This window comes from Seriola lalandi, unplaced genomic scaffold (genome assembly GCF_002814215.2).
Source record: "Seriola lalandi dorsalis isolate HSWRI2012SDOR001 ecotype SW California unplaced genomic scaffold, Sedor1 jcf7180002053711, whole genome shotgun sequence".
In the NCBI taxonomy this organism is placed as follows: domain Eukaryota; kingdom Metazoa; phylum Chordata; class Actinopteri; order Carangiformes; family Carangidae; genus Seriola; species Seriola lalandi.
In genome coordinates, this window is record NW_019524264.1 from 303,011 (window position 1) to 329,614 (window position 26,604).

The 26,604-nt window shown below is 41.6% G+C and overlaps 1 protein-coding gene across 2 annotated transcripts in view; it reads right to left on the minus strand.

The window, feature by feature from the left end:
* The window catches only part of dlgap2a (discs, large (Drosophila) homolog-associated protein 2a), a 52,269-nt gene that overhangs the window by 20,085 nt on the left and 5,580 nt on the right, over positions 1 to 26,604 (minus strand). Inside the window, exons 2-6 of one of the 2 annotated variants that reach the window (XM_023401646.2) lie at positions 19,631 to 19,845; positions 11,147 to 11,215; positions 9,793 to 9,952; positions 8,684 to 8,900; positions 718 to 777 (exon numbers count right to left, since the gene is read on the minus strand). In XM_023401646.2, coding sequence (XP_023257414.1) covers positions 718 to 777; positions 8,684 to 8,900; positions 9,793 to 9,952; positions 11,147 to 11,215; positions 19,631 to 19,845 — 721 coding nt within the window. Of the gene's footprint in view, positions 1 to 717; positions 778 to 1,914; positions 6,822 to 8,683; positions 8,901 to 9,792; positions 9,953 to 11,146; positions 11,216 to 19,630; positions 19,846 to 26,604 lie in introns of those variants that run through there. The other variant, XM_087172754.1, reaches the window with a different exon arrangement.

Genomic DNA, 26,604 nt, shown 5'->3' on the forward strand with positions numbered 1-26,604 from the left:
CCACACACACACACCTTAGCTGCTGGTTGCACGCTGAACAGCATTTGCATGTCACCACTTAGATGCATTGTCACTGTGTTCTTAACCTCACCCTTTCAAGAAAAGTAATGGGCCTCTTGTCGACTGGATGGCTCACTAAAATACCCAATGGAGGCTAATAATAGAAACATGTAGAGGGTGGTGTGTGTGTTTGTGTCTGTGCTCATGTGATATTGCAGACTTTGGGATGGAGGCGGGTTTGAGGAAAGTGATGCAATCGTAAATATGTCAAGCGACAGCAGAGAAAGCACTCTCAACAAATGAGAGCATTTTACAGTCAATCAAGCTACTGTGGGGTCAAGTTCTTCATGAATGAATAACAGATATTTGTGCTCAAAGAACTCAAGGGGAAGACACTGACAAATGGTGAAGCTGCATTAATACACAGAGGTCTTTTAGTGTAAATGAATGGTTATTTATCCTATAAACTCCCACTTGAAAATTAAGAGTATCGCATTGCTTTCACTGTAACTTGTAGTTCATTAATCATATGGTGGCATTTCTTTTCTTTCTTTCCTTCCTTGCTTTAGCTGTGAAAATGGGAGTAAGTGCATATACTCAACATTATTCAAACTGAATTTTCAGAGTAACTTGCCACAGAACAACTCACGTTTGATTAAAAGAATGTCTTTCACATTAATATGAAGCAATGGAGGTTGCCCCAGGTAGCAGGTTTACCTGGGGTTTGCTGGGGAGTCCGATCGATGCTGCAGGTGGAGGGGAGGCAGAACTGGATCCCTGAAAACAAGGGAGCGGGGTGGATATTCAGAAGAATGGGCATGTCTGCCCAAACATACAGTACAGTTCAATCTATTAACATCACAGAAGGAAGAGTGGATCCAGGGAGAGACTGCAGGCTATTAGGATCATCCTGCACAGTGGGATGTAGAGCAAAATCACAACTAAGAAAAATGCCCTCAGCAGGGAGGCACACTGACTAGGTCAGTCTATAAAAACATACAGTATTAAATGCACCATGTTTCAACAGAGCATCTTCTTCAAGGAGTGACTAAGGAAATTTTGGATAAGGTATACAATAAGCAATCAGCATTCACACAAATACTGTTTATTTCCTGATACATTTGTTTTTTCATCTTTGAATGTTTACTACGCTCATACAAATCTGATGTTTATTATATACCGTTTGCACACAGGTGCAGTAACCTGTGTTTGAGATTGGTGTGAACATACATCATCTGACCTGGCTCATTACCACTGACCTGACACAGATGCCTGGATAAAGACAGGAAATCCTATATAGTAATTATAAAAACCACAAAGCTGACTCCCCTTAAAGCCTGTTTAGTTATGGATTAGCAGCGATGTGTGACTTACAGTTGCAGGTGAGTTACAGTTGCAGGTGACCTGCATCTGCAACTGTGTGTGTGCATCAACAATATTGGTTCTGTGGTATGAAATGTGACTATTTTTTCTCGACTGGATTTTTTCTTGGCATGTTCAATTCTTGGAAATAGTAATTGCAAGGTAATATTTCTTTGAGAGGACAAAATGTATCTTTCTTTTCATGATTTTGTATTCAAATGCATTCAAATTACTGTATTTTTTTTTAAAAAGATTGCATTACTGCTTAATTCAGGCAGCACTCAATCATTTTGCCTCTGATTTATAAGTACAATATGACTACTTCTCTTTGCCAGATTTACTCTTGAATCAAGAAAAAAAGTTCTCGTAAAGAGTGCTAAAAATTTAAACATGACCACCCCCTATGTGGCAAGTGCTGGGTGAAGTGAAAAGTATTGATCTTGATATTTTCTCCTTAAATGTATTAAGTTCATAAAAAATGAAAATGGATGTATACAGAAAGCAATCAATTATGTAAACTATAGTAGGGCAGTTAAATTGTTTTACATGCCATAGAGGTCATCGGCTTATTTGCCTTTTAATAATTTAACAGTAGATCCTGTGTTATGACAAACACAGCTATGCCAGCACATCAAGTTTTCTCTGCAAATCCACCTTCAGTTAAGCAGAGATTTCATAACTTCTCATCACCACCAGTCCCTTTGTTCTGAAGTTCACAGTAAAAAACAAAAAAAAAAGAAAAGGGCCTGTTATCACATGCCAGTATTTTTCATTGCATGACTGAATCCTGAAAGAGTTTATTCTTAGACTATACCTTATGAATAAACATAATGTGACTGCAGTACAGGTTAAATTATGTGCTACTTCTAGATACCAATTTTTACAATTTGCAAATGAAAATTTAAACGTAGAAGTTGTCTGGGGAGGAAAAGGCATTTTTTTTTCTTTTTTGCCAGATAAACGAGCAGAAAGAATGAAACAGTACAGACTAATTGACTTCCCACCGCTTTTAAAACCTTTCAGATTCAGTCAATTTAGCAAAACTTTCATGAAGTACTCTGTGCATATTCAATTCAAAACAACACTCAGGAAAATCCTTTTCTGGTAGCTCACTGATGCTCAGCTGACAGATTCCTTTTGTTCCACTGCACTTTATTAGAGCACAGACTTCAGTGGGTGATTCCATATAGAGCCCGTTAATTGGATAGATAGCACAGATATATCTTATGATTTGCCTGGCTTTTTAGCTGTTCATTGCTGGTAACAGAATTCCGTGTATCCGGTGGTATGTCGGCTCCTTTCATCAAAATGAAACTATGAATAGAACCAAATACTTACAGTGAGGCACTGTGTATGAAATGCACAAAATATTGAGGCCATCTGTCATGCACCATTACAACATAATTTTCATCATTCAGTGTCACACATTTAAAAAAAAAATAGCCACACAAAGATGTACACCTCTTTTCAGGAAGGAACACAATTCAATTCATTTCATTACACTTATGTCCCGGTTGTATTACATTCTCAGTCTTTGATTCCTGAGCATTAAGATGATATTTTACAGTAAAAAATACAATATCACCTCTCATCAAGGCCTATTATTACTATAGTCAGATTATCAGACAAATTTAATCACGATTTACTGTGTATTTTTATTTTTTTTTTTTAAATAAATGTATCTTTATACTTATTGTCCAGCAAAGATGTGTGTGTACAGTGTGTGCTGTATGTTTGGTAGCAAAGTGTATGTGCATGTAAGTTAACATGAGGTTGTGAAGCTACATACCGTAACTGTTCTGGTTTGTAATTATATTTGAGCGTGAGTGTGAATGATGCAAGTTATTTTCCCAACAAATTAACAGTATAGAGTTCCAGCTCTGTCTATGATTGTGCAAACATCATCCCACAGCATCATGTCCTTGTTCTTTATACCTGCAGAGTCCATCCAAACAGCTCACATAGTAAACAGTATGTCCTTATAGTTATATGATAACTGCCAAGATTTACTTCACCCCACTCTGGAGTGACAATAAACACGGAGCCTGAAACACGTCAAGGGGAGGAAAGTTTCCATTATCACTGCAAGCATTGTCTGGACCTTGTACACATAAGGCCATCTTGTCCGTGGTCTATAATAGAGCTCCAAAAGAGTCTCTTAAAATAGATGCGTAAAATGTCTTTGATGTAATCCACTGACCGAGCAAGAACATTCATTACAAGTGTATCCAGTGAGTAAAAAAAAGGTACTATGAAATAAGCAGTACTGTCCTGGAAGAGAATTCACATCAATGGCGACAACAGGCTTCAGAGAAGTTCACACTGCTCTCTGAATTTATCGTTGTTCAGTATATTTGTCACCACAAATGGTTCATCACATTCTTGCAGTCAGTGACATATGGATTTTGCTGCTACCAATGCAGTCTTTTTTACTGCAGGCTTGTATATAGGGAAGTGCTTGCCTGAATGCCAATGTTCACATGACATTTAGATCTGCACATTGCTCTACAGTGCACTGGCAGCTACAAACCATGAGCTATATAAATATACTTTGAGCTACATTTTGTCTGCTGAGAATGAGGTATGAACTCACAGAGTGAGAGACACGTATGTGATTTCTGCACTGTTGTACTCGTATCTACCGCTCCATAGTTCCACACTGGCACTCCTGTGCATTGACTCTCGTCTATGGCCCCTCTTCTGCCACCTGTACCACAGAAAGGCCTTTTCACTTGAGGACCTCTCTGGACTCCCTGGGGTCTCTTCTTCTGCACATTCATCATACTCCTGATATACTATAATATCATCTGGCTCCATGTGTGCCAGGTCCAGTGAGGATATGACTTCGAGATCTGGTAGTGATGGATCTGTATCTGTATCTGGGGGAAAAGGATCTGGGGCCTGATATGTGTCTGGTTGAAGAGGATCCTGGTCTGGATCTGTGTGTGGTTGAAGAGGATCTGGGTCTGAATCTGTGTCTGGTGGAAGAGGATCTGTGTCTGGATCTGTGTCTGGTTGAAGAGGATCTGTGTCTGGATCTGTGTCTGGTTGAAGAAGATCTGGGTCTGGATCTGTGTCTGGTTGAAGAGGATCTGGGTCTGGATCTGTGTCTGGTTGAAGAAGATCTGGGTCTGGATCTGTGTCTGGTTGAAAAGGATCTGGGTCTGGATCTGTGTCTGGTGGAAGAGGATCTGGGTCTGGATCTGTGTCTGGTGGAAGAGGATCTGGGGCTGGATCTGTGTCTGGTTGAAGAAGATCTGGGTCTGGATCTGTGTCTGGTTGAAAAGGATCTGGGGCTGGATCTGTGTCTGGTGGAAGAGGATCTGGGGCTGGACTTGTGGGTCCAAAGTCTATCTCCAGTGAAGTATCTGGGGATACTGAACTAGGAGGGGATATTGTGACAGTGACCTGTGGTAGTAGGACTTCATGTAATTCTGAGGCTACGCCCTGAGGCAATTGAGCTAGGTCATTCTCTATAGCTGGATCTGAACCAATGGATTCTGTTGACTGTGATAGATCCAAGGGGCACAGCATGGCAGGGTCAACCGTGGCTATGGGTGAACTTGGACAATCTGAGTGGTATAAGGGTGGATCTAAATCCTCAGCATTAGATGGAGAGTCATCACTCAGGTCAAATGGTTCTGGTTCAGGGTCCATGAACACTGAGTCAAGATCATCTTGATCTAGGGAAGTCAGCATGACTAAGTCAAAGTGGACCAGATCAGCGTGATATATAGGAGTGGTGTCCAGGGGTTCTGGAAGGGGTGGCCACTCCGAGTCTTGGGGCTCTGGTTCAGTGTTTGGTGGACTTTCTACTGAACTGGAAGCAAAGGTTGAGACCGAAGTCATTTGCTCTGGGGGAATGTCAGGAGGATAATCTGGAAGGGTGATAATGGGATCTGGATTTGTGTCAATGTCAGTTGGACTTGCAGGAGGTTCTGTGTCCAGGTGCTCTGACACCACAATGGATGGACAATTGATGTCAGTCTCTAAATTATATGGCGTAACAGTATAAAGATCAAGTGAGGGTACATCACCGGCTGAGAGTGGGCCTTGATTAACTGGGTCTGTTGAAGACACTGTGGATGGGTCTGATGTTTTTGGTTCTAATTCTGTTGATTCTGCAGGATCAGGATCTTCTAATCCTGAATATGGCAAAGACACAGTAGTAGGATCTGGAGAGACTGGATCCGGTTTGTTCACAGTGTTGGGATCTAGAGACTCTGAATCTGACATGATATCATCATCATGCTCCTCTGGTGGAGACACAGTAACTACAGGGACTGGATATGGTAGCTGTATCTTGTCTCTTTTAATTAGTTCTGCATCTGGAGATTTCATGTCATCAGGCTGAGATGGTTCAGTATCTGAATGGGACTCATTAGCTGGGTCTATATTTATTAGCTGTGCAGTGATTACCATTTCTTGTTCCACTGTCACTGAATCCTGGGGCTTCTCAAGGGTTGTTTCTGCTGGAAGTGGCACCCTACCATGAGTGGTGGTTGGCTCATTGGTGGCCACGTCAGATAAACTCACAATTGCATGGTCTGGTAGCTCTAGTTTTGGTTCTGGTTTAGCTGCAGAGGGCACAACAGGCAAGTCAAATGGCTCGAATTGTGCTCTAAGAGAGCCTGTAAGTATTGGATCCAAAGAAAGTGGTATGGCACTCTCCACATACATTGACTGTGGACAGGCAAGAATGCTTGGGTCCATCGAGAGCTGTTTTGGCAGATTTCGGCGGGCGCCTTTCTTTTCCTCCTTCTCCTCCGGACAATTGACAGCTGCGTCTGCAGTGCTCTGCCGGACGAGGACCTTGCTTCTGGCCTGGGTCCCCACAGACACTTTGGATACTTGGGGTTTCTTCTCTCTAGCTCCCCCGGTGCCTCTATCAACTGTGGAGGTTCCAAGTGCTCCTGCCACTGCCCCTGTCCCTGCTCCCTCCTCGGCCCCTGCTCCTGCTCCTGCCCTTGCTCCTGTCCCTGTCCCAGCCCCAACCCCTCCGTCTAAACCTGCTCCAGCTCCAGCTGCCATATGACCACCTTGGGGAGACCACGTGTTGTAATGCTGTGTGAAAGTGTTGAAATTACTGTTGAAAGCACGAAGCTCTTTACAGAGGTCCCTCCTGAGTTCAGCAAGCTCACGCCGCATGGCCGAGACCTCTTCCTTCCACTGCATGCTGATAGCTGCAGCCAAGGTAGCCGACTCTTTGATACTGGCCTGGATGGCTTTTGGTGACGGTCGTTCTGGGGCACTAGATCTGGGGGATCTGAAGAGGCTTGGAGAGACAGGTGGTCCTGACAAAGGTTTGGCTGTAGCCCCCATGCTATCTTGTTGGTAAAGCCTGTCTCTTCTGATGGGGCAGCCTAGATCATCATGAGCCAAAGGGGCTGTGTCTGCCAAATCCTCATGTATACTGGTCTGGTCGGGTAAACAAGAGTCTTCCTGCACATAATTTCTGTCTGGAAGACAAATGTAAATATATATCTGTAATATGGCCAAAGGTGTGAGCAGCTGGAGAGAATGTGCTTTTAATTGCCACAAAGCATTAACATCAAATCATGCACTGAATGCCATGAGTCAAAATAAGATAATAGCAGAAATCTATAACAATTAGGTGCCAACCTTATGATTATTTCCCCAATTCGCCCATCTGTATACTATAGATGTATATTGAAGAATTTTTAAACCACAACTTTAATAATCTGTAATATCATAAAACATTACAGTGTGGAATACCAGTGTAAGACTGAGAAAGTGCTCCCATTTTGACTCATTTCCATTAATGGTTTACACTGCCTTCTCGACCTTAATTTGTAGCATGCATTCTTCACATCTTTTCAGTGCACAAAGCTGAAACTCCTAGCTCCCGGAACACATCACAGAGAATGGACAATATTTCTAATAAATGAGGTGTAAGAACAATCCTTGCATGCTCTTCTGCTTTCAGGTAAAGAAAAGTGTACTTTGTGCAATGAAAAGAGGCAAAGATGAGCAAAGCTTCAAAACCTTTTCTCATAAATCAGGAAGTATTGTATGAACCCTATTGAAAATGTGAGGTCCAGTTTGAACCGATTGATTCGAGCCACCAATTGCCCCATGTCCAAAATAGTGGAGGAATCCATCACATACCAAACTCTGTATCCTAAAAATGCAAAGATATTTGAGTTTACTGAGAAAGCAGTGTAAGCAAACATTTATAGGTATAAAGAATTGATTATAAGCACATCTCCAGATGTCCACACCCCTAACCCTCCCTATTATAGTCCGACTGATGTTGTTAGTTCATGTATCTACTGTGGGAAGAGGTGGAATCCGCTCAGACTTCTTGCCCAGACACTTTGTCTTCTTTTCTTCCCACATTCTTCATCTGTACAAGGACATATCATTTCCTCTGTGAATCCAGCAATCATGGGAATTGTTGAAACCATCAGCAGCTTACAATTTATAATCAAGGCTCAGTACCAGAAATAAATGCACGTGTCAGCTGAGTAGGTTTAGATTTATTGCAGCAGTTTGCATATGTGATATATGTGACTAACCAAAGTGACAGTTCTGTTACCGATGTATTCATTGTCAGCTTTACATTATTCACTGTCCAAGTCCAGACACAATAGTGTGCAGTTTTGTAATGGGATCTCATTGTGTGTAGACATGAGCTTTGCAATGAGACAAAATAATTTGTATGAAGTGAACAATCTGTGGACGAAGAGATTTCATAGTGTATGCTGTGATGTTTAAGGGGTTTGCAGCACAGTGTTAACTGAGTTTACAAGTAAAGAATGCATACTTTTCATATGGCAATTTCACCATTTCTCTGACCAGTTCGCAATAAAACTGTGAGTGCGTTCACAATTGTCACCATGTGGCCTCATAAAGAAAGTCAGATATCCAAAATTTAGCGGAAAAAGCAGCCATGTCCTTATTCTGACCTGATTTTTATTTCAGATAATTTCCATTTGTGATTTTCAATAGGGTTCATAGCTTTACTCTCTGATGCATCCAATGGATGAGCAGATGAAGCACTGTATCGAAAATACAGTAGGATGAACTGGCACAGGTCACAAGTGATAGCTACGGTAATCATACCTCCATCAAAAACAATGGAAACATACACGAGTGATTCATGCAAAGATATGAAGCTGTTTGACAGCACAACCAGTTTGCACTAACTGCTCTATATTCATCAATACCACACGTCAATGCCAAGTGTAAGCTTGTGGTGTCAGTTTGTCACTTGTACTTAAGCAAACAAAAATACCAACATCTAAGACATGTCACATGTTGTATTGTGCAAATATATTTTATGGCAAATCGTCCTTACCTGTGGTGGACCTGATGGTGGAGGTGACAGTGGAGGCCATGGGGGGGATGCAGTCATCGTCTTGGGAGTAGCCGGCCTGGATGGCTCGCAGGTAGCTGTGGCTCCGGGTTCGGAAGCAGCCGGGGAGGTCCAAAGCCTCCATGGCCTGGGATTCCACCTCACTGAACACAGACTCGCACACTGACTCAAACTGGCCATTTATTTCTGTTTCACTCACCTGTGAGAAACAAAAGCCATAAGCATGATTTTTCCATTGTTAGGCAAGTGAGGATATTTCTCTGTTTATCCAGAGATATTTAATTGGTGGGTTGTAAAACGTTACACTATGTTTGCGGTCACTGTCCCTTTGAATAAAAACAAGGCTTCCTGCACAAATCAAACAGTGTGCATGTTTTAAAATGCAGAGGGCAGCACTGAAATCCATGGAAAATGTGTTTTTATAATTTCAGTAGATAACCTGTGGATTTCTCCGTTTGCTGCAGTCGCTCTAGCTTTACAACCAAACAACATGATGTAGATTTTCATGGAGTCAGGGTCACAGTTTGATGTAAAAGACATGTTGTTGCTGAAAAGACCTACTTCTGTTTTTTGTTTCAGATGTGTATGATGTGCCTTGTAAATGTCTGTGATACTAAATTGTTACTAATGGTTGTTTTACTGAGCATAAAGTTGTTTGATGGTCATCACTCCATTCCCAGAATCAAAGATAAACATCATGTTCTATTGGGATTTGGAATTAGTTGGAGTTTAGTTGACTCTGAACAGATCAATAGGCCTCTCTTTTAAGAGGGAGATGAATATCTCAACAACCCCTGTTGAAGTCCTTTAATTTATACGGATAAACAATGTGCAATGAGCTGCTGTGTAAATTAAGTGAAATGCAGTCACAAAAAAAGGGTATCTGTGTTTAAAAAAAATATCTAAAAAGAGGTGGTAGGATAGTTGTGCTCTTTAACTGGGATTTTAAAGTGAAGATCTGTGTGGTGAAATTGTTTTAGCAAATTTTGCTCCCAAGGACCTCCTCCGTCCCTCAGCAGTCTGCCCTGTGAGAAGCACTGCTCTTCATTAGGATTCGAGAATCTCTCCTAATTGAAAGGGTGCTGACTCACCTGGCTCACTTGGCTAACACAGCTAGCCTGACTGAGGGTGCTGACGGCCCGCATATAGCTCTGGTTCCTGGAGCGAAACTTGGGCGAGTTGTAGTTGGCAGAGGGATCCAAGGCAATGCTTGGGTGCATGTCCCTGGTGGCTTGCAAGTGGTAGCTCTGACTGAACAGAGAGAGAAAAAGGAGAGGCAGGCAGGGAGTGGGACTAAAGCCATGGTGACGATTTCTTAAACAGGTAAATATAATTGAACTAATATTTAAGCAGTTTGACTATAGCGGCTACAGGTGCAACATAATCACAAAAACAATGAAGTGCTATTAAGCGCAGTGGGCCTTCTCCGGGTAACCTGAACTTGAGAGGAAGACCGGTTATGACAATGTGTCTCCCAAGAGAGGTGCCTCTCTCTTTCTGTTTCTCTCCCCGACTACACTGATGTGTTCACCGGTGTCCTTAAAAAGGCAGTTCGATTTCTCTGGTGCTGAAACATCCAATCGATGCTTGGAAATGAGGGAAATGCAAATCAGGAGCTAGTTAGTGAGCAAGCACTTCAGAGAGGACCCCGGTGTCAATCAGGTCAATTAACAGTGCCCCCCTCCCCCGCAGGGCAAGAGAGATGCTCAGAAACCCATGCCTGGTTAGAAGTCTGCTGGAGAGAAGAGTGCACAGAAATGCACGGTGGAAGGAATGTGCTTTAAGTAAACTAAAGAACGCTATGTGAGTAACATTAGGAATACCAAAGTGAGGTTCCCTCTGCAAGATCTATTTGTAATGGCAGGCAGGGATGAGTAAGCAGTTTCTGGGCTTTTTATAGAGATAAACGCTGGTGTTTGGCAGCGAGGAAAATGCCAGTGTGATTAAAAGTCCCCCAATCCATCTTGTCATGCTGTAGCAAGGCTGTGTGTATTTGCAAAGCAATATCAACCTTCTAGGCATCCAAAGACATCCCAGAGCAGAAACACCCGGAGATTACGTCTGAATGAAGTGGTAAAAGTGAAGACGATGTTAATGAGAAGAAGACCTATCTCTTAAATCATATGGATAATCTCTCAAAACACACACTGCAACAATGTTGTTTTCATCTTTAATATAAGAAAGTCATTTCCTGCCATACTGGTATATTGTATAGCAGTGAATCAAATCATATCTATATTGTGTTTAACAGTGCCTTATGCTTCACCAGTATGAGCAGATTGCCCCAGGTGACCTCTCACTGACTGGTCTTGAGTGTTTGCTCTGTGAGGCGTCCATATTGAATATGTCAGCAGGGCAGCGAGCCAGCTGGCTCCTACGTCTGACCACTGCAACATGGCAGCAACAGAGCGGTAAGGGGAGGGGCGGCGCTGAGCCTGTATTCACCTTAAGTCTGCAGCAAAATTGGTGATGTAGTTACGCATGTCACTGTTGATTTTATCCAGGCGGTAAGAGCTGTGGGTAGAGAAGAAAACAGAGTTACTGGGTCCCACAAGTGGGAGTTGGATGGATGTGACATCACTGGGTACAAGCCCAATGGAACTGGCTCTGTATGGCATTTGTGGTGCACTGAATTTTTGCTTGGGGTTTTTGACCAAAGTTCTGCAAACATTAGGGTGATACAATATGACCGACATGGCCTTTGTGTGATGGTAAAAGTGGGGGGAAAGTTACAGTTACATTTAGTATGCAGATAGCTTTGTGCACACACACACACAAGTGATGTGATGAGGAGTGTATTATGAGTTTTGTCGCACACACACACACACACACACACACACACACACACACACACACACAAACACACACACACACTGCCCACCAGCACCAACTAAAAATGATAACAAAGCACTTGATAATGAAAAGCTGGACACAAGAAAGAGTTACACTACATCATAAACCACACATTCTTTCCCTGTGTGGGTAATTAGATTGAGTTAATTGAGCCAAATGAGAATTAATAAAAACAAAACAAAACAAAAAAACCTACCTAAAGTCCTTCCCTGAGCCACAAAACTTAGTGGAGCTTTTAGCTGATAGGATCAGATAGAAGTGCACCGGCTGAGGCATAACTCAAGCATACTTCACCCATACCCTTCCCTGTAGAGATGTCTATTATCCTCAGCTGAGGGAAGGAGGGCGGTTTTGAGAGTGTGTTGGTCCTTTATCAAATCGTGCCACAACAAATTTCCTCCTATTGTCTATCGAAGTCTATAGGGTACTATATCAAAATGACAATGTAAACTTGAAAATGAAAATGTAATTCCACAACAGCATGATTATTTTCCACATATGTATATTTGAGTAAATGTTGAAATGAAAATGCAACAACACAATTTGCATTTGCATTTTCACAAACTCATATGGGTGTTCTATGACCATATTAAAATGAAATTTCAGGTTTACATGATCATTTTAATATAGTCCCCTATAGGCCTCCACAAATGTTTCTGATTGGTGATAATGCACTTCCATAGTTGGCCGATATTAAGGCAAGGGATGAAGGGAATCTCTTGCTTCCTGTCTTACGTGCTGCTGCTGAAAGCTCTGCCTTGACAATTGGTGCTAAGTGCTAATTTCTGAGGAGAAAGGGTGAAAGTAAGGCATTTGATTGAACAGGACATACTGTAGAGAAAGAGCCAAGGACGATTCTGAGGCACGAAAAACAGTTTGCTGCAGGGGAGAAGAGTTTGCAAAAAGGGTTAACATATTCAATAAGAAAAAAAAACAAACTTGGTTTCTTTCTTTTCAAACCTAATGCACTGCAAAGCCCTATGGTGAACAGTTATATCCTCCCGATGGTTCCCGCAGAGGCAGACGATAACAAGAGGAATGGATGTCATCTTGGTAAGGAAACCAAAAGGTATTGTAGGAATGTAGGAATGATGTTGATGTTTACTATATGTCACATTACTATAGCACTGGATCCACACTGTTAACATGCTCTCTTGTACAAAAACACGCAACTTTTTCTTTTCAAGCAAATGCATTTGTGGTTGATGCCAAAGAGATTTTTTTTTTTAAATCAAATACATTAGGTAACGGGGACAAGGTGTTAACAAAAAGCCTTGCAAAGCGAAAATTAGCCTAACTATGCATGACACGTCTCACGCAGCCACAAATCAGTGGATTGGAATTCTGCTTTGACCTTGGGATCCGAGGGAGAAATGCTCATACCCAATGCCTTTTGAATGAGTAATTACATTATGTCAAATCAAGAATTATTGAATGCTTTGCTAGTGTTAACTTTGATTAATTATAGTGACTCGAGAAGCTAATCATGGATGGGAGGCAAACAAAAGCGAGTTATTTTAGAAACTGCCAAAAAATGGGTCTGATTGAACGACTTGTTGGCCTCAGTCGTTTAGAGAGGTTAAGTTGCCGGAGATTGATGTTGATGTTCATGTGCATGTGTGTCACTGCAACCCGTTTTTAAACATAACCTGTCATTACTGATTGACTCAGTGACTCATTATGCTAATGGATAATAGTGAAATTTGCCACATGCCATTCAGGTCCCATCATCATTAATACATTCTTTAAACATCTTTGGCAGGCCCACAAAAAAGTCGATTCATATTCAATTTATAATTGCTGTCGGCTCTACAGGACATACAGGACCTGAGGGTGAGGTTGTAATTGAAGGGGAGGGGGTGTGGGTTGTGGGGTGTAAATGGATATTAATTAAAACAATCATCGACATCTAACTTTCCTTCTAGTGCACAGGCTGTTCCCGCTCAGCGTTCCCGTGACTGTGATGTATTCTTTATTGGACAGATGAACCAAGAGGCGACCCTGTCAACCACGAGCGCGTAAAGAGAACTTGAAAGAGGGAAAGATGGAGGGAGGTGACACAACCTGACAGCCTGTTCTCACTTTAACATGATTTGCTTCAGGGAGTTGCTGCTGTCAAATTTGTGTTTGGCCCATCTGAATGCCCCAGCGGGACGTTAAATTGCTACAAGTGCAGGGGAAATCCAACCTACGCCATGTCTGTCTTGAATCCAATCTAATTTCATCCCAACAAGCCCGATGAAGCATAATAGCATGAGAGCTCTCATGTCAGGTGGCAATCGTATCTGTGGTGACTCTTTTGTGTGGACGTATAACAGTACTTGATATGGACCACGGCGCTGCGCTGCCAACTGCCAAGAATAAAAATTGAAAATAGCCACACTTCTGAACAAATGATGAGAGATTCAGACTTTTAAGTAAAGTGTGTCCAAATGAAATCCTGTTCAGGTCTAAATAAAGTCAAGAATATCTTCATCCAAACAGGTTTTTAAAACAGTTGATTCTTCTTTCCCTGATCTCACTGCTGTTTGGTTTCCTCTCACTTTGATATTCTTTGGTGAAACAATCAGAGACCAGCCGGATTTGCAAACATGAGTGTGCCCTTTCATGCAAGCTGATTTATGGGAACTGTAGTTCAAAGTCGTGGGCAGCACTTTGAAGCTGCCCGTGTTTTCAGCTTTCACATTATTCCAAATAAAGCTCTGTCTCCTGCAGCATAACTTAATTCCAACACTAAACCAGGGGTAAAAGTGGGATTTGGCAGGTGGGGGAACGCTAAGATTCATTGTCGCATGAGCAGTAGCCTGGCTCTTCACACCAGAAGCGCATTACTCCACGCCGGTCAACAAGTGACTCTGCTCCTCTGTTCTTATTTTATCACATGTAGAGCTGATCTTAGTAATAACCTCATGAATTTAGAACATAGAGGTTTTTATATGCTCCTGGATAAGCGGGGCCGTACTTGTTCTGCAACAATGAAGTTAAAAGGACCATCGCCTTGTGTGAGGAGCTTCTCTCCTGCCTCTGTGTGTCTGCTTGTCTGTCTCGCTCTCTATTTAGACACTCGGATTTATTTACTCATTAATCGAAGGTGCTGGAACGCCTTTCCGAATCGTTCTGGCCCACTTCAACCCACGCACTAAACTCTAGCCTGACTGATGCTGCTTTTTGAGGCTGATACTGATTTGAGGGCGTAAAAATAATCGTGATATTTGCTGATATATTTTTTTCTTTTTTAATGAAAAACCTACCATAAACATGAATGCCATATTCATTCAACTATATATATATTTTATTCTACTTATCTGTATCCTGTTACAGTCAGCGTTGCTGGCCTTCTTGTACTGCTCTCAAGCTAAATTTTCCTCCCGTGATCAATAAAAATATGAACTCATCTTATCTCTTAAATCATTTTTTAAAAAGAGTTGGGACCAACATATGTTTTGAGTAGAAAACTCAAGTAATTAGTTTAATTATCTTAACTAATTATTAATCAATTAGCTAACAAATGGACAAATATTGACTTGGGTGATTTATTTGGTCTAGCACTGCACTAAACCAATCTCAAATTGTTAAAATCAGAAAAACTGTATTTCTTGGAAGATGCACAAAAACACGGCACAGACCATAAAAAATGATATATATATCTCCAGCTCAATCCCTGAGGACGGATACCACATTATGGCAATCTAAGAGTGGGTTCAGGAGAGTATCAGGACTCCTCAGTAATGACACCCTTGGGGACAATCCTGGTGTTTGAAATGAATGCAACAACAAACCTTCTCCAGGCTCAATAACGCTGCCGCTGCTGTCAATGGACTCTGAGGCTGGCCACACAGCCTGATCCATGCTGATCAATATCTTCCTTACAGCAGAGCCCAGCAGAATCTCAGTATAGCTACTGAGAGAGCCATTATTCAGAGGGTCCTTGGAGTACAATAACTGCAACTGATAGCCTTTCCCGCTGTTGCATCCTCATAAATCATTCACTGTTCACAGCTATTCAAAATGGATAGTCAGGGAAAGCTTTAAAAGATGTCAAAAAAGGGGCATACTTCACTGCAGCACCCTCATACGATACATCATAATCTGAAAGAGTTAAGAGCTGCTAAAAAGGCCAAACGACTGCATCGTCTGTGACAAATATCATTATCATCCTGCCTGATCACAATCCATAACATTCGATTTATCATCATACATCCACTGGGATGAAACTCTGGCTTACTACAGTGCGTATGCAAAAACAGAAACTGTTTGACAGCAGAAGCTGGATCTGGATCTATGCTGCCCTGCTTCTGTCTCCTGGCATCCTGCGGAGACGCGTCACAAACACTCTGCCACAGATGCTCATCATTAATTCTGTACGTGTGTTTGCATGTACGTGTTTCCATCGGGGTCAGGTGATGTGTATTAGAGGATTCTGTGGGCGTTGCTCTCTGCGGTTTCCATGCCTCCACTTAAAAGGTCGTCCGCCTTTGTGAGGTGTAAGAGACGAGGGTGTGACAATACGAGTGAGGGAATCATCAGTGTTAGTTGGTGTGTGTATCACTGTCTGTCTGATGTTACATTCTGTAGCTGTGAGTGTGTGTCACAGGCTGCACTCTACACTGAGGTCAGACACAAGGTCGTCTTTGCATAATGTCTACAAGTTATTTGCCATTATTTGCCTCTGGGCAAATAAAGAGAGGCTTACGCAGAAGCGGCAGCAGGTAAGAATCTTTCTACACAGTCCAGCAAACCTGCCTGAGTAAAGTGCACTGTATGGAGGGGAAATGAAACAGGCCATAGTCACATTGTCTCCTTTGTTATTATATTGTGCATTTTCACACTGTCACATGCATTATTTTCATTGTTGTGACTTGTGATTGGACCACAGTATACTTCTATCTATGTGCTTCTTTTCCTCTCACTCTCAGCCCACGTATTTACTTAACATTTAATCTTAAAAGAGAATAAATGCTTATACCAGCTCAGCCAGTTAATATTAGAAGAAGAAGAAGGTGTCCAAACATTTGATTATAGTGTCAGCATGTCCTGAGCTGTGCTATAAGCCATGTTGTATAACCCTTTCTACCATGACACTGGGAGGAGAGACTTTGGAGCTCTGGTGGAAGGACACAGATTTTGTCTATAGACCAAATTTCAAATGAATTAAGCACAACAGCAGCGTTTTTTTTGTTAATAGCATTGGATTAACTGAAACATTTATGGCACTCCCAACTCATTCAATATTTACGCAACGACCCAGATATTTTCAATCTCAAACTAACTGAGATCCGACAAGGTTGCTGCTGGAGTCACATATGGCAACGTCCAGATAGTGACATCGGTTTTAGTCTTTAGTGAAAGTTTTGCGGCAGCACCGGACTACTTTCTTTCTTTACCAAAGTGTACACATTTTTTATAACGGATGGGAGAGAAAACACATGATTTAATTGGTCAAAAGTAAAAGCAGTGCCCACGAAAAATGTTCATATTCCTCTTAAAGCAAACATTAATTCAAACTGCATGCAAACGATTGCCAGAAAGCAGTTGTCTCTTATCCTATGCTTTTTTGTCAGATGCCTTTGATTAAAAGGCTCTGGGGTCATTCAAAGTGCAGTAAGTTACTGCTAAAGTTTTGCCAAAAAGAAATGAAAACTGAAGGGAAAAACTAAATGAGACTATCTAAAAATGAGAACGTACAATCAGATGTGCTGCTCTTTAAGTTGCTGCTAAAGGCCTTTAATCGAAACCTCCATAGTGAACTCAAACCTTGACTGGTAAATGCACTCAATATACACAGCTGACAAAGCAGAGCGAAAGGCAGATAAAAAGATTGTGCTTTGGAAGAGCAAGTCTGGGTATATACTTTAAATTGTTATATTATTAAAATAGACATCTGTAATTACTGTTTGCACATTCTGCTGCGCACAAAGAGGAACAGGACCCTTTGAAGGGGGAACGAAAGTGATTTTGCTTTCTCGTACAGCCCCCTTTAAAAAAAAAAAAAAAAGACTCTGGAAAAGATTAATCCGTCACACGCTATGAAATAATTTGGTGTCTGAAGTACTATAACAATACAATTTAATACCACAATATGCAGTGAAATAAGACGATAAGTAACATGTGAATAGTTTCACTTATGGATTCCTAATTGAATCTATCTAAAAACTGCAGGAAAAGCAACTGCAAGTGTGACAGGTGGTGGCAACATCTATCTGTCTATATATTTCTATCTCTGTATTTGTGGTTGGTGTTCACTCAGTATACCACTGACTAACTGGACTGGGCTGGAAATGAATGAAACAAAGATGGAGGCAGGATGTGAGGTGCTACGGAAGGTGAGGCAAAAACAGCAGCTGAGAAACATAAAACTGACAATTATCAGTACATACAACACACAGAATAGACGAGGGAATCCACCTGTGACCTCAAACAGCTTTAGAGTAACCTCTGCAGTGTATCATCGCTGTATCTCATTCTACTGTAATTGGCATTGAGCATATAAATAGTAAAAATAGTAGATATTTGAATATGTTACGTTGATGATAACACAACGCGGCAAATCCCTTTGGGCCGTTACTGAATGGTAACTCAGTTATAGCATTACTGCAGGTGAGGCTATGCTACTCTTTTTTCGTTGATCTGAGGACTCTATTATTTAATTTCATTCTAATCTAATGGATCTGTTAGTGCTGTAATCATAGTAACTCTTCTTCTATCTCTCCATAACATAATTTCTTGTGTTTATTTTCCTGCGACATTGTCTTTGGCTTGTCTCATCCTGTAATCCTCTTACGAGCGTTTTCTTCCGCCGCCGAGTTACCAAAACAAAAGCTCTCTATTTCCTCAGCAATTAATAGGATGCATCCCAGAAGAACACGCGGAACACTTTCTTACAGTTGAAGACACTGATATGAATATCCATAAAGGGATTTGAATGAGTACATAGTTCAGCTATCGAGAGTTTGACACTGATGTTGTGGTGAGACCATACAACAAGAGAACTGTCAACGCTGCTCGAGGGAATGTAAATTAGCAAATAAATAACAAGCATGGTCTTGCTCAGAACATAAACAGATGATAAGCTGAGAAGAGTTGCACTGTTAAAAAATACAATCTTACAATTGGAACATGGGAATAAACATGTCTCAAAGTATAATACAAAATATCCTCGTGCACTGAGATACTTCTAGTCCAGCAAGTCAAAGTTGTTTTGAGGATTTCCAGAGATGACATTTCTAGAGATTTTCGAGAACAAGTGAAATTACATACGAGGCTAACAGAATTATCTTACCCCACCGAGTCATTAACTTAAAACCACTAAATATAGAATTTGAAACTTTTCATCTTTGGTGCCCCCAGTGGTACTATCAAAAATGAATGGGCTGCACAAATTTTGACTGGGGATTTATTTTTTTTTTTTAAGAAACAAAACACAAACAAACAAACTATAACCAGGAGCATACTTCACTGTGGCACCCTGGTGATTTTATAAGTCTGATTTAAATTGTTTTCTCCCGTGTGTCAAGAACAGGTGAAAAAAAGTAATTTTGCCAAGATAATCTTTCTAATGTTCCTTAACTTATTTTTGAATCCATGAAAACAGGTTTTTTTTTGCCAAATGAAAAAGAAAAGCTTTTGACCTGATCATTTTTACAACAAATTCCTAACATTTTTTTTTTCATCTGGCAGAAATCTCTTTCACCCGTTTTCACTGATGAAAACAAAACTTAGACTTAGAAAGATTATCCTGGCAAAACAATTTATTCACCTTCTCTTAGGTGATAAACAGAGGAAAGAAAACAATTTGGATCAGACTTAAAGGACTGATTACCAGGATTTATTTTTCTCTGTTGCCTCTCGGTGCTTCCACAGTTGACAGATGATTTAATGACAAAATTATTTTCCACATGATTAATTTAGAATTTCATGATTCAAAATAAGACTGAGAATTTTTAAGATGGTGTTAAGATTGTTCGCTTTGCAACATCTACACTGGAGGCAAAGTGAATAAATGAACAAGGACATGCCAGAAAAAAGAACAGGAAACCAGAGAAAGAGCCAAACTACTTTAAGTTGAGTGTGTTGTACCTCTGAGAGTCCAACAGGTCCCTGGGTCTGATGATGGCCTTGACCAGGGCGTCTGGCTGCACCGACCTCTGAGGCGATGTCTTGGGGCTGGAGTCTGACTCTCCGCTCTCCTCATCCCCCATGGCTTTAACATAGCTGCTGCTCCGCATCCGACGACAAGGGATCTCGTCATCCTTCCCGCCGCCAGGGTAACCCCCCCACTCATCCTGGGGCACCTGGGTGGAACGGTGAGGGACAAAGACACACATACCGGTTGGTTTGTAGACGTATACGCAACATATCTGATGTAGTAGTTGTGATGTCGTGCTTTTGATGCATTCATTTTTAGATGAGATACGATTCTTGGTCTCATCCATCGACTTAGCTGCTAAATGCTCCACTTTGGTCACCTGCTAGTCTAGCTAATGCTAAAATGCCCTGTAGAGCAGAGCTAAACAGTAGAGTCAAGGTGATAATACTCTGTTTTACTCTCTCGCAGTACATTGTGTGTTGCCTGTATCTTTCTACCAACAGCACTGTGAGTAAAAGCCCATGATAGTACATCTTGAGAGTACATTATATTCCCACCTCTGCGTTGCTACAGCACAACGGCCATGCAATTTCAAGGATTATGAAAGTACTGAGATTTCTCTTAACTCTTGGATGTAAATGTAAATGAAGCAAACCAAGCATTAAATTCATAGAAACCCATGTTATAACATTTTCCAGTGATGAAGCAATGTGCCACTTGATAGACACTTGAATGAACCCCCCTACCTCTGGCACAGTTAGTTCCATCCATTGAGCCACACAGGACCATTTTCATGATGAGTCAACTCACATTAAAACCTTCACACAGCTCCCACAGCTGCTCAGTATTTTAGCTTTCCTGTACTTTGGCCAGGTTACAAACTGCTGAAAACCTTGCCTGAAATGCCGTTATAAATTTGGCTGGGTTTTAATCATAATTACTGGCAAAAGAAAGCTTGAAAACAGAGAAGAGGAGCTATCTTTGCTCACCCTGTCGTAGCTATCGCATGTGGAAACCTGCCATCAAAACAAGCCAGGCAGTTTACATGCTGCAGTTTTCTTCCACTCGTTAAACCAGGTAATTGAGTGTCCAGACGTCACCATCACCATTATTCCATTCAGATTGAGAGCAGGGTGTCTCACTTTGCGCTCGCCGCTCGTCTCTACTGCATGTGGAGCGGATATTTCACACTGAACAAGCAGCATCGCAGTGGTCTTAAAAAAAAAAAAAAAAATCAGAGCATCTTGTATACCAGCGCTCTGGCAGCAGAGTACTAAATGGATGGTAATGCACTTCCACGTTAGAGTTGCATGCTCAGACGAGGGCACTCTCACTCCCACGCTGTCACATAGGGGCGCTTGGTCAGGACCCTTTCTGTGTCACCTCTTAATGCACTGGGGAACCCTTCAGTGTCGCTTTTCAACATGTAGTCCAACAGATTCCAGATGTTCTCTACTGCTTTGGAAGTTGATGCATCCTCTACAATCCTCTACAGATTGCAGCCCATTGTGTGCTGATGAACTCTGGGCGAGAACGCATTATGGTTTCTCAAGCAGAGCACATGCAACTGTTGTAATAATGAAATACAAATACAGATCATGTAGAGCAAAGTTATTGCAAAGAAGAAATGTGATTCCATTATGTTACATGCCATTATACAACATGTAGAAAGGTAATTATATGATCCTAATAGGTGACTGTATTGGAGATGATGGTGTGGCCTATTAAAATCTGGTGGGCCAAGTTCACACACTCACGTAAATGAACAGAGGATGAATATTCACAAGCTCATTAGACACAATATCACACTCTTTCTCTTTCTAACTCACACACACACACACACACACACACACACACACAAACACACGCACAAACACACGCACACGCTCATTTTGCTTTAGTTAAATGGCACTACAGAGTTCAATTACTGTGGCAACAGCAGCTGAGTCAGGGTCTTAGCCTCTCTTACAAACAAACACACACAGATGACACAACAGCACACACATACAGAGATCCTCTACAGTCATACGGCAGCATACAAATGTCTCCTCGCTGCTCTTTCTCTCCTTTCGAGATGTACCGTGTTGCACTTTGCTGACGGTGTGCGATGGCCTGAAGCTTTAGCTGGACATGCATTTACATGGTCAATGATCTATACTCACAAAATATGACAATGTCAGTAATCATTAAATTCTATGTGGAAGCTGAAGGTTTCTCCGATGCCGTAGCCATCCGTCACTTTAACATTCTGGCAGCCGGATCGGCCCCGGCGCAGAGCCAATCCACTCAGCTCGAGATTTCATTAAGTTCAATTTGACTTGGGTCTATATTTCTTTGATTTTACAGTAACTCTGCAGTCAAGACGAGTTTCAAAATAGCCCCCTAAAACTATTAATTATTAAAATACTGCATAAATGTGGGATTATACTGATAATTCTGATTCTTTGTTTTTCTGAAAATTTCCTCTGCCAGTCAGTGACTAACTCACTACTCACAGGTTCACAGTGAACTGGGTGACAGTTGACTGGCTGTGGCAAATGTCATGAGGAGATAGGCTGCATCCAAATGTCACTGATGCGTCAAACACATGACTCTGATCATTTTCTGATGCAAATGTCATCTTTTGGAAAAACAACAACTGAAATATGCTTATTATTCAAAAGGAAATCAAATCTGAAATGATGCTTGCCAGAGAGAAAATGTTAACTGCAAACTATTCAGACATAAAATCCATCTGCAGCTCTAAAGGTATCTGCTCGTTGTAGTTACACCCTGAAAAAAATGAAAGATTTCCTAGTGACACTAATTCTTCTGACCTTTGGCATCAATGCATGCCCACCCACAGTTACTGTTCCAACAAGTGTTGCATCAAATCAAAATGGCTTGAATAATTGATCAATTATGGCTTCATTACAACCCACTCTTTGTTAAACACAGAGACTGCTGGATCAAAGCTGCCTTTGACTCTTATGTTTCATCTGTTGTGAAGTTAGCATAGGGGAAGACATGACTGATGGGGATTGTGGTGTGTCCTCTAAGTCTTTAAAGCTCAGAAGCAGATTTCACTGCAGAGCTGTGGTGTTACGTCATGACAAAATGAACCGGGAAATGTATATGTCGCACAAAAACACACTCTTCCTCTACAAAAGTCATACTTGAATACACACGTATGCAGAAAAAGGACATCAACATGCCTGCATGAATCAAGAACAAATAAATAAGTGATGTATTCTCTCCAAAACATGCACAGGCACGGACATGCATGCACTGATACCTAACGGATTCATACCCACACACACACACGCACACACACACACACACACACACACACACACACACACACACACACACACACACACTCAACCACACAACCTGATAATAGTCATTCATCTCCCCTCTGAAGACAAGCATGCACCAGCTACCAAAATGGAGTCGATGGGTTAATTAAGTCTTGGAGGGGTTTGATATTTTTAGACGTCTAATTAATGAACGAAACGCCGGCGGACAGGCGCAAGCTGTGGTGAGATTTGTTTAATTTGGATTCGCTGATAAACTGGATAGATTGTAGGGTGTCTCCCAATGAAGATAAAAAAAAAACAAAAAAAAACAGGCCGGGCAGCAGCGTGCTCGTATTGACGACTGTGAAAACACACAGTGTTTCCCAGCATGCTTAGTGGAGCTGGAATGCAGACTTTCTTTCACCTTGACCTGAAGAGCCCACCAAGGTAAGACATGGGATTCAGAGGTAATCGTGCATCCACAGGCTCACTGCCATGTGCAATTATTTGATGCATTCTCAGGGACGTTTTGATGGTTCTGTTGTTCCTACATAAATGTGACAGGTCCTGTTCCGTTCAACGGCGTATTTTGTGGCGGTGATGTAAAAGCCCCTTGTGAACATGGGCTGAGGTTTGTGGGAGCTGTGTGAAAATTCACAGCTCAAGTGTGAAGATTCATATTCAGCCCTTTAACTAATTGGATTCTGTTCAATAAAGAACAGACATGAATTAGGGAAAATTATGTTTTCAAGTGATGAAAGTGGGGTATGACCTCAGCTCTTTACACAGTTTTAGGATTTCAACTTTGCCACTAAATAACGTCTTTGAAATGGCTCACAGACATCAGGATTATCCAGACATTGGCATATTAGCTTTGTGTGTCTACATTTACTTTGATCTTGGACTCTATAGGAGGCCACACTGCATGATGTGTGTGTGTGTGTGTGTGTGTGTGTGTGTGTGTGTGTGTGTGTGTGTGTGTGTGTGTGTGTGTGTGCTGGGTGTTGGAGCTAGCCAGGCCTCAGCCAATGCTCCTGCAGTGCAGCATTGCATTTCATTGATTAACTCTGCGGCTCTATCTATACACAGCGCCTCTCCCTCTAAGAAACCTAAGTCACTGCCATTAAGTAAAGAAATTGAGTGGGATAGACAGAGAGAGAGAGAAACGAGAGAGAGAGAGAGAGAGAGAGAGAGAGAGGCAGGATGGATGGGACGTAATGTAGAGAAATGGCTGAGAGAGAGGAAGGAAGAAAGAGTGTTAGAGAACTCTTAAAGGTTCAGTCATAAGAAATCCCACCCACCAGCCTCCAGCCCCTCATTTCCTCCCACAAGATTGCATGGATATGCTGTGTGTGTTAGAACAGGTGTTTTCTTTTGTCTCTCTCTGTCTCCTCTTCCCGCCTCACAGGGGAGAATGAATACACAGAATCCTTACAAGCTGACTGACTGAACATCTACCATACGCCCACCACAGACTCTTCATCTCTCGGCCTTTCTCTTTCTCGTGTATACGCCCACAGATGCAACATTCAGAAGTCTGTATGGTAATCTTGTCTCCATGTTGTTTATTTATTGACACCTCATACTATCAGATGTTGGCATGTGTAAATAGACGCTGCTCAGCGATAAAAGGACAAGGAGGCAGTGTGTGTGAAAAATCTAAGTATGCCACTTTCATAATGTTGCGCTTTTCATTCAAATATTGCTACTCTAAGCAAAAGCAATAGCATGAAGATATACGTAGGGACAACAGTACTATACACTAAATGCTAACTTTAGCATTTTAACATGCTCCACATGCTAACATGCTGGTATTTAGCAGATATTTTATTTTCCCCCGTGATACGATTCGTTTGGTCAGGAGTGAAAACAGTGATCGCACTTGGGTGCGGACCAAAACAATTGCACCAAGACCATTTTGAGGAGGGGTCCTTGGTCCCAAACGAACTCTGAAGTGGTTTGTTTTTGGTGTGAAAGAGTTCTGAACTCGATTCGACCCCAGTAGCAGGTGAACTCACAAGTTTGAGCTGGACGGTTCCTGTAACCTTCCTCCTGTGTTTACTTTCCTGTAAAACGTTCTCACATGGTTTGTAATGATGCATTTTGGTTCATTTGAATTTTTCTCTGTGTGAAAGCAAACCGAACCAGGGGGAAAATGCAAGTTTACAAACTCATCAACTGAATCGGACATGTTTTTTTTTAGCATGTTAACATTTGCTTTTGAGCACTTAAGAGAAAATATAGCTAATACTGATAGGAAAGGCTTTCCACTGTTGAGAAATTTCAGTCTTAATCACAAATGTCGACCTCACAGTGACACTAGAGTGTCAGAAAAATCATTACGATTCATCTTCTGGGCACTGTGAATGCCTGTACAAAATCTAGCCGCTATCTATTCAATAGTAGGTGAGATATTTCTGTCTGGACCAAACTGGTGTACCAACCAACAGGTCCAAATTTCCATCACTTATATCCTTGCCACTACAGGCTGGAAAAGTTGATTTCTTTTTAGTGGCTGGAGTCTGTTTTTGGTGGTGAGCTTTTCTGACTTATAACTAGGCAAATGAAGATGTAAAGTGGCTATGGGATGTTTCCAGTGCAGCTACAATAAATGTTATTGACACCAGACAATAGGGAATCACAGGAGAATTAGAGGCAGATATGGGCTGGGGTAAACTGACTTCGATAAAATTACAACTTCTTCCTTCATCACAAAATAACTCCAAAGCATGAATCACGATCAACCCGATTTCTATAAAAACCAATGAGATTGAGATAGTTGATTTAAAAAAAAAAAACTGACTGAGTCAAAACACATCAAGCCATTCACCCCAGAGAAGTGTCTCAAGACGCGAAGGAAGAACTAAGAAAAAAAGGGAAGAAACCTTGAGGAACAGACAAAGTGCAGCTCACAAAAGGAAATGTTTTCCAAGAAATCTAAAAAGTGTACAATACATTGTTGGATATATTTTGATGGCAGATGAAAGATAGGGGATGACCCATGCTGTGACAGCCCCTCTGCTTTGGTTCACGGCACCAGCAACAATCACCACACACCAACACTTGTACCAATCCGCACAGTACAAATACGACTGACACGTCTCATTGTTCAGTTAGCTAATTGCTTCAATAAGGTACCATTTACATTATAACTCTGTGTGTGGCCTCCCCTTTTGTTGTCAGCTTTGAGCCAGATGGAAACACCTGTGCATCTGTTCCCAGCCAGGTTTATTGGCTGGAGACAGATTAAATTGTAGTCACCCATTAACACAGCCAGAGAGACACAGACAAAGACAGAAAGGCAGGGAGACACTCGTCAGAAATGCATTCATGTGTCTCCGGTGAAACAGCTTAGTGGTTCCAGGGAGTTTTAAAGTAGAGCCCTCATTTTACTGGCAAATATAGTGACGTTTGAGTAGTGACCAAAACAGAGGTTTAGCATATACTTAAGTGGCCAAGATTTCTCCACAGGGTGACGGGTCTCAGTGTTAGGAGAGAGAGAAACTCAGGAGTTTTTGGACGGTCTCTGTATTCTGTTTCTTCCGATCGAACACCGACAGCGGTACAGACGCCTTCTGGTTCCCTTGGATTGGATGCGTTCCAGCCACAGCTGTCTGGAGGGAGACCCCAGGCCAGACCCATTGGAGGGAACAGACCTTCCAGGCCTGGCAGCACATGCAGCAGTT